Here is a 9707-nt window from a genome sequence, read left to right on the forward strand (position 1 = left end):
TTCAATGTATTATTAGAAGAGAAGGCGTAAATTCAGAAAATAAAAAAGTGTGAAATCAGAAAACAAAAAGTGAGAAATTATTAAAGTAAAAAGGTGGCAGGATACTCTTCTTTTATAAAAAGGTGGCAGGATACTCTTGTTTTATAAAAAAAAATAATGGATTAGAAAGAGAGCGGTTAACCGTCACAACATATAGAGATTGCGTGATTAGGTTACAACGTATAGAGATTGATGATAACGATTCCGTGATGTGATTAGTAGTAAATATAAGAAAAGTATCCAAATACGGGACACTCTTCTTATCTTTACTACTAATCACGCGATCATTATCATCAATTTGAGGATAACGTAGTCTTCTTAATTATCATCGATTTTGAAGATAACGTACTTTTACTATTTTCTGATCCAAAATTATCATTAATAATAGATGATTATCATTAATCATCGCACACGTACGCATTGGGTGGTGTCGCTGCTCACAACTGCACTCACGATGCCCACCACACGAACTCTCTTCTACTGAGAATGCTCCAATAATATTAGTAGCACCACCATTGTTACAAAGCTGGATACAATTACACAGAGCTTCCACACCCCGCCTACCTGTTATCATCAAATTAACACACCATACAATCACATCCAAACTCAATTTGAGCCTAATTACGCCTGTCCCATACTCAAAATCTTAAAACAATACACTACCTTAATCTCAATTTTGTCTCTTGATTTCTTAATCACTCACTTAAAATCATAATTTTCCATGCTCATATATATTATAAATTGCCCCACTTCAGCTCAAAAATTAGCTTTTTGATTATTGATCATTTTCTACACGTAGTTCGTTCTCCTGCGCTTATCTTTACTAAATTTCTACTTTTACTTTTCAATGAAACCCACTAAGAGCTCACAAGAAGTTGAGTGTACTTTTTTTTATTTTTTAACTCATAAAAAACATATGTATAAATCACAATTATCCATTCTCATTATTATCAATTACCCCACTAAAGCTTCAATACTGTTATGAATTCATTGCTCTGATTCTAGTGTTACCGACCTAAAATTGCTATTCTTACCTTTTTACTAATTTTATTCTTTAAAAACGCAGTTTGAGTTCACAAGAAGTTGATGTTTCAAATTAGATGCTCGGATAATGCACAAGGTAATAAAATAAAGCTCATTTTGGCTTCATCAATACGTAAGATGATCATAATGATTACATGCCACTTTGCTTAAATGAATGGGGATAATTTTCTCAATTAAAATTTTTTATGCTGAATCTAATCGATTGAAAGCATGCTTATCGTAATAATTAATCTCCATATTCGGTGTAACTTTATCCCCTATTTAATGCTAAGCTAGAAGATTACTCGTTTTTCACTAGTGGCATAGCACAAGTATGGAATTATGTACACATCCAAAGCTATTGGTTAAAACCACCCAAACATGGATAAAGGGCAATGCATTGCTCCTTTTTGACGTTTTGCATATTGTACGCTTTGTGGAATTGTCTGCCAGCACTACCATACATTCTTAATTCCAGACGAAAGGTGCTATGACCCCCATACATAGTAGCGATTACATTTCCTTCTTCAAGCTTCTTTGTTTCTTCAAGCTGGTAAAGTATTTCTCAATGTAGTTTGCATGAGAATGCACACTACATTGATTGTGCATTACTTGAAAAGAGAGAGAGAGAGAGAGGGTATTAACGTTGGTAGAATGCAACACGAGGGCATATACGACCAACGGTGGGACTTGAACTCGGGTGGATCATGGTCTTAATAAGAAGTTTGCCAAATTATGTTTCCCATTATAAAAGTTTTAAATAAAAGTCTTATTGGTACATGGGATCACTATTGGCGACTACTAGAAGGGAGCAAAGCACTCCGTGAGGACCCCTCATATCCTCTACAAAGCGAGGGCAAGGTAACGATCGGGATTCCAGCCGGGGGTTGTTCTAGTGGTTGATGGGGTGGCTAGTAACATAGAGGTACCAGGTTTGATCCTCGGCTAGACATGGAATCACTATTGGTTGTGGATGTTTCACGCTATTGGTTGTGAATGTTTCATGTTGCATCAAAGCACGTAAAACTAATTGGGAGGTATGGTACAAAGTGATAAACTCTAGTGAAATTAATATAAGAGACCATACTAGAGGATCCACTAGGGTTAGGTAATTAGTCGCTACATACTCTTTGGACAAAACAAGAGATACTTCTTTTGTGGGCCGAAGGGAGCTTAATTTTCAGATTGATTGGACCAAAATGTCGAGATCATCTTTTGCATGGAGAGGCCGGACTTAGTTCTTGGCTTAAAACCAATAGGGTAATTAGTTAGTTGTTGACTAATCTGACTGGATTTATGATTGAATTTACATCATGTGTGTAGAACATGCATTAGCATCATTGTCATCTAGAATGATGGGGACAACAACAGAGGACACACTACCTTGTCTTGGCAAACCTAGCAAAGAGGACACTCTTGACACAGTGATGGGTGGTGTCACACCAACTTGCGTGTGCTCAAAAGTTTCTAAAACAAAAATTTCTTGTTCTAGGCCCTTGTTAGTGATTTCTATGCGTAGCTCCAAGGAGTTTCTCTTCGAGCCCTTGTCTTCACATGAACCCCCACTTAATTTAGGCTCTTTTGATCTCTTGCTCATGAGAAGCACAACTATCACCACTTGGATCACACCTATCAACACGCCAACTCCATTGGGTATCTGTTTTCATAAATAAGCATGTAAGGTGTTAATGAAAGCAAGTAATTAGTTAATAATAATCTTTTATATTTAAGACATGCTCAAGCATATAAAAAGAATGCAAAAATAATGTAGTTGTTTTTTGAAACTTAGGCTTTACAAGTTTTTGGGATTAAGGAATTGGTTAGCAGCTCATAAGATTTTACATGAGTCTATTTATTATTTATATGAAGTCCCATTTTTTAAACTATGGATATAGAACAATGGACCGCCACCACTATAAAAGGAGAAGAAGAAGTGGTATCAAGACATGCATTAGGGGCCATAATGAAAGGACCGCCACCACTATAAAAGGAGAAGAAGTGGTATCAAGACATGCATTAGGGGCCATAATGAAAAATTTGCCTACCTGAAAGAAGAAGAAGAAGTGGTATTAAGACATGCATTAGGAGCCATAATGAGAAATTAGTATAGGTATGAAGGTTTAATATATATTGGGGTGAATGTGTGCATGCATGCATGCATGATGATTAAATTGAGGGATGCAGTATAGTATACCACTATGAAAATGTCGAAGTTTACGATCCCGTAGGTTGTCCAGATGGCACCCTTCACGAATGCAGCAACCGATGCGTCGGGGTGCAGGTACTTTGCATCCTTAGATTTTATAGCCATTCCCTGCAGCACAATATATCAAAATTAATTTCCACAATTAGCTTAAGCCCCGATGAATATATTATCTTCTTTTTTTTAAATTAAAACGACCGGAATTAGATTAAATAAAAAGAGAATATTTTACAAAAAGCTTTTTACAATTAGCTTAAGCCCCAATGAAGATATTATCATTTATCGTCTCTTTTTTCTCAACTCTTCGTATATTTAGAAAATAAAAAGGTGGCAGGATACTCTTCGCATATTTACTCAATCATTATCAGTATCATCATTTAATAGATTCTGCTTTTCATATTTTTAAGAACAACACTATTATCCTATTTTTAAAAGCAACACTATTATCATTAAAAAAAACTAATCCTCCTAATTTTTTAAAAGTGTTTTTAGAAGAGAGGACGTAAATTCCGAAAAGAAAAGGTGGGAAAAAAATATTGAAGGAAGGCTTAAATTCAGAAAATAAAAAAAGTGTGAAATCAGAAAATAAAAGGTGAAAATTTATTAAAGTAGAAAATAAAAAGGTGGCATGATACTCTTCGTATATTTACTCATTCATTAGTATTATTCTCAGTATCATGATTATCATTATCATCAATTCAATTTGAAGATAACGTAGTCTTCCTAATTGATATTCTTCCTAATTACTATTCTCTAATCCAAAATTCAAATTATGATTAATTAGTAATAAAATAGATCATTATCATTAATCATCGCGCACGTACGCATTGAGATAGAAGGGTGGTGTGCATTCCGCTGCTCACAATTGCACTCATGATGCCCACCACACGAATTCTGTTCTTCTGCGAATGCTCCAATAATATTAGTAGCACCACCATTGTTACAAAGCTGGATACAATCGCACAGAGCTTCCACACCACGCCCACCTGTTATCATCAAATTAACACACCATAAAACTCAGTTTGGATCCTAACTACGCCTGTCCCATACTCAAAATCTTGAAACAATACGCTCAATTTTGTCTCTTGATTTCTTAATCACTCACTTAAAATCATAATTTTCCTTGCTCATATATATTATAAATTGCCTCACTGCAGCTCAAAATTAGCTTTTTGATTATTGATCATTTTCTACACGTAGTTCGTTCTCCTCTCCTTGTCTTTACTAAATTTCTACTTTTAACTCTTAAATGAAACCCACTCGAGCTCACAAGAAGTTGAGTGTTCTTTTTTTATTTTTCAACTCATCAAAGAAACACAATAATAAAATAACATATTCAAACCCAACAGCCCAAAGGGTTTTGATGAGTACTTAGAATCTTAAATATAATTTGTATAAATCACAATTATCCATTCTCATTATTATAAATTACGTCCCCACTAAAGCTCCAATACTGTTATGAATTCATTGCTCTGATTCTAGTGTTACCGACCGAAAATTGCTATTCTTACCTTTTTACTAATTTTATTCCTAAAAAACGCAGTTGAGCTCACAAGAAGTTGATTTTTCAAATTTTATGCTCGGATAATACACAAGATAATAAAAATAAGCTCATTTTGGTTTCATCAATAATCATCCACGTGAGATGATCATAATGATTATATGCCACTTTGCTTAAATGAATGATCAAAGTTCTCAATTAATGGGAGAATTTTCTGAATTAAATTTCTTTTTGCTGAATCTAGTCAATTGAAAGCATGCTTATCTTAATAATTAATCTCCGCTTTTAGTGTAATTTTACCTCCTATTTAACGCTAAGCTAGAAGATTACCCGTTTTTCACTAGTGGCATAGCACAAGTATGGAATTATGTAAGTGAGAGCAAATACAGATCCAAAGCTATTGGTTAAAACCACCCAAACATCATGTGGGTGGATAAATGGAAGCCCATAGAAAGTCCATAGTAAGCAGTTGAATAGCTTGAACACATAAAGATCTCCGGATATATCACCAGTTGATTTACTTCTTACTATCCTTACAACCGTTGGCCTGTTCAAAAAAAGGGTAAAAATTAAACCAATCAATTAACCACTTAACTCATAATCAGCTACAAATGAATTAACCACTTAACTCATAATCAGCTACAAATGAATTAACCACTTAACTCATAATCAGCTACAAATGAATTAACTACCTTGGTTTTGATAACTTAGATCACATATGATAAAGAGTTAATTAGTACCTTGATATCCTCCTATAGATCATATTGAGAAGAATTAAGTACCTTAATGCTTTTGGTAACCTAGATCATACTATAAAAATTAAATAACTAGGTTAGGATAATTAAGTAACTAGGGATCATTCATGAGAACAAGTGAAGTACCTTAATTATGATAACCTAGGTAATATATGAGAAGTATTAAGTACCTTGATGATCATAACCTAGATCACTTAACTTAAGCGTCATGTGATCATTCGCTAGATTAATAAATTGAATTAACCACAGCTTGAGTAACAAATGATTAAAGATATAATTAATGACAAGAGTGGTAAAGTTGAGTAAACTCACGCAGATGATAGAAAGAAGATGCACGATGCGATGTTGCCTGCAATGGACGCAGTAAATTAGAGATTAGAAATAATGGCACAACTATCCAATTTATTTTTTGCAAATCCATAAGATCCCAAAAAGCTTAAATTAATTAACACCAGCTTGCTGCGTAAAGCTCTCAAATGCGTCACCTAGGATGCCGAGGGTAGCATGAGCTATGGCATGTTGTGGAGTCATGCTTAATGCTTAGTGTTGAATAATACTAATGTCAACAGCGATATAACAGACAATTAGTCATGCGCTATGGAGGTATATTGACGAAAATATGTACTGTGAAGGGATGGCTGGTCGAAGTTGATGATTTATAATCGAATCAAATGGCGTGATTTGCGGAGGTTAAGCTAATAAAGGTTGGCGTTAATAAAGGTTAAGCGCTCGATTATGGTAATGTTAAATTTGTGAAATATGAACGCCCCTTAGAAGTAGTGCTTGTGTACTAGTATCCTTGCAGAACATGACACTATCACACCCATCCCATTTGATCTTAGCCTGGGCCCTTCCCTTTACACACCTTTAATTGAACTCCTTAATGATTGATGGTGAGACCCCATAGAAAATCAGCCTTTTTATCAACGATCAATAGTAATTGATTGTGAAAGACTCCTTAACATGAAGCCCTTGGTGATGAAGTGGTCTATCTCAAAGACCCCATAATCTTAAGATCATCTTGCTATCACTTTTGTTCAAACACCATGTGAGTGAGATGGTAACATGAATTGTGGTTAAATTATCTCCAACTCATAGGATGGCAACAAGAATTGTGGTTTAGCTTGTTTGCACCCTGCTTGTGGTTTAGCTTGTTTGCACCCTGCTTGTGGTTTAGCTTGTTTGCACCATGCTTGTGGCTTTGCACGTGCACACCATGCATGTTCCTTTGCACTTAACATTTGTGTACCCACATATGACGTTGCCCATGGTAATAGTATGCTTTATCAATGCTTTCAAGCATGGAAGGTGACGGAATGGATGGACATAAATTGTCATTTTGTCTTGCCATCTAAAAACAGAACAAATGTTTTATAACGTACATATGAACTTAATCATGTCATTTAAAACGAAGCTATGGTGCACTTCCTCTTGATTAAATCTATAGAAGCATTATTAAAAAAGATTTTTAAAGCATGCATACTCATTGCATGCTAAAGTATAAGCTTATTGTCTATATGCATGGCATTGCAACTTGGCAAAAAGTGACGTAAAAGGTAAAAATGTTCACTTTTCCATAGTCCACAAACCATCATTTCAAAATCTCAATCCTTCTTTCTTTTAGTGTCCTTTAATACATCTAGGTCCACAAGTGATTATTACTTTCATCTTACCTTAGCCATTAAACTTAGATCAACCTTTTTTTAAAATTATTTAATTCACCAATAAACTCATGACGACACCTATGGCTACCTTTTTCGTAATGCATTCATCACTCTAATATATAGACATGTCTATACAAACATAGTTCACTCATTCGTTTGAATTCTATAAACTTTCCTTTCAAATAAAATTCTATCAGAGGACATGTTCTTCTACATTTCCAACCAAATTTAAAACACAATACCTTTTTTTGTAATTTAAACGCATGGTTGAGAACTAGAAGTCTCACACACCACTCAAATGCTTCAACAACTCTCTAGGCATCACAAATTTATTCAATGCTAAAAACATTAGTTACATATCCATGATTATAATGCCCAATCTAGGCTTGACAAAGAGGAAAGCTTATGTTGTGAATTACAGATTATAGATGAAATTTACAAGTATCTTTCATTATAGCATAGGATTTGCTAGAAAATCATGAAAATTTTGGTTTTTTGTGAAGATAATTACAAATACACAAACATAAAATCTATTGATTAAAAGTGATACTTGCATAAATTCTATACAATGCTTGTTATCAATTCCAACATGTTTCCAAGTAACCTAAAAGTTCAATTTAATACTTGACCAATTAATACCTTCCAAATGCTACTTTTCTAAGTTTATAACCAACTCTTGCTAGTTATACACTTCATGTGTGTACATGTGTGCATGTGCACCCATATGTGTGTGCATGTACACATGGATATGTACATGTGTGTGTGTGTGTGTGTGCATGTACACATGGATATGTACATGTGTGTGTGTGTGTGTGTGTGCTATGTGCATGCATACCTTCTACATGAACTATTAATAACTTCTAGATGCTTCTTTTCCAAATTTATAACAAACTCTTGCTAGTTATAAACATCATGCGTGTAAATGTGTGCACGTGCACATACACATTCATATGTGTGTACATGTACACATGCATACCTACATGTGTGTATGTTGTGTGCATGCATGCATGCATGCATGGCTCTATGTGTGTACATGCATGCAAAGTATAGGATTTTAAAAAAGTTCATGGAATTTTATTTTTTAAGTGCATGTAAGACATAAGATGTGGGTGCATGATAAGTTTTTTTGAAGCTTGAATCCATATAAGAAGTTGTGGGCATAGAACCATGTGCATCAATGTGTCATAAGGCCATAGTTTTACTCATGATAAGTGTTACACACTATGCCTATTCCTTTATGAATTTGATTCTCTTTAAATACTATTTTATTAAATGGTTCTTGATTCAAAATAAAATTCGTAGAGATTTCAAGAAACTTTTTGCTTTAAAAAATGTCATCCTAACAAATCACTTCAAAGTATCAAACATGAGTCTATTACTCATTTTACGCACTCAAACTTTCATCAAAAGGATCCCTTGAAGGTTTCTAAAGCATTATTACCGCGTGCACATGTGCTATGCACAATAATTTATTTTTTGGGTGTTGGAGCATGTTTGTTATTATGATGAAATCATTATAGTTTTTCTTCCAAGCAACAATGAAACATTAGAAGAGTGTAAAAAATATCCATAGGTTCCTTAATATGAGTTAAAAATACTAGTGCAGATCAAATGGAAAATATTACATATTAAGGAGAAACATTTGGAATCTTAAAAATATTTCCTTCAAAATTAGGTGTTTTTTCGTAAATTTGAAAAAACCTCTACTTAGAAGTAAAGGACATTTCTAAAAAACACAAAAATAACTCATTTTTAACAATTAAATCATCAATTTAAGAAGTGGCCCAAAATTTGAGATACGATCATATAACAAAAAAATAAATGAATCTTGGTTCCACATTTCAAACAATATTTCAATTGATCATGGTAGATTTTAAAAACTTCTACATGATATAAAAAAGTACACAAATACAAATTATGTCTAAAAATTACATTGTCACCATGGTGTTTGGATTCTCTTGATCAATTTCCACACCATGGTAAACTATATCAACATTTTTGTCATCTTTCGATGAAGTAAATGAACCATTTACCTATGAGCTTTCTATGATAAGTTTCCTTTCATATAGCCATAGGTCTAAAATTTTCTTTGACACTAAAACCTTGTGTAGCAAGATGTTTATGATGACAACGTACATGTAGGCTTGAAAATATGAGTTTACATCTTATGTTCATTACCAAAAGATAAGGTGAAGGACATAAATTCTTTCAGCATAGCCTTTTCTCACCCATATAAACTTATGCCAATTTCCTAAAATTGATAAATTTATGAAAATTTTAAAATTTTGTTTTACTAACAAAATGTTGAAGGTTGGTCAATCCAAGATGCACATCATGAATCATCAAACACTGGTGTGGTACATCCATGCACATAGTTCCATAAAGCAATTTCATGGACACTACAAGAGCTTGAGGGCATACCGACGCTAAAATACCGACGCAAATGTCGAACGTCGGTATGTCCGTCGTAATGTTGGAGGAGACAAGTCGGGTGGGGTATTTTCAAATTTTCGTTTCCCGAC

At 34.0% G+C, this 9707-nt stretch overlaps 1 protein-coding gene across 2 annotated transcripts; it reads right to left on the reverse strand.

Annotated features, from left to right (window-relative positions):
• Positions 1 to 1786: 1786 nt before the first annotated feature.
• Positions 1787 to 6194, reverse strand: LOC147640117 (bidirectional sugar transporter SWEET4-like). 2 transcript variants are annotated; one of them, XM_086777342.1, is made up of 6 exons: positions 6007 to 6194; positions 5834 to 5870; positions 5154 to 5313; positions 4090 to 4251; positions 3257 to 3376; positions 1787 to 2719 (listed from the first exon to the last, which is right to left on the reverse strand). In XM_086777342.1, exons 1-6 carry the CDS (start codon positions 6050 to 6052, stop codon positions 2369 to 2371), a joined length of 876 nt encoding a protein of 291 aa, XP_086633468.1. In that variant the 5' UTR covers positions 6053 to 6194; the 3' UTR covers positions 1787 to 2368. The 2 variants fall into 2 exon arrangements, with proteins under 2 accessions (XP_086633468.1, XP_086633460.1); XM_086777334.1 differs by having other exon boundaries at positions 5097 to 5313.
• Positions 6195 to 9707: the final 3513 nt, after the last annotated feature.

This window comes from Cibotium barometz, chromosome 3, assembly GCF_041138505.1.
Source record: "Cibotium barometz isolate CiBa-2024 chromosome 3, ASM4113850v1, whole genome shotgun sequence".
NCBI lineage: Eukaryota > Viridiplantae > Streptophyta > Polypodiopsida > Cyatheales > Cibotiaceae > Cibotium > Cibotium barometz.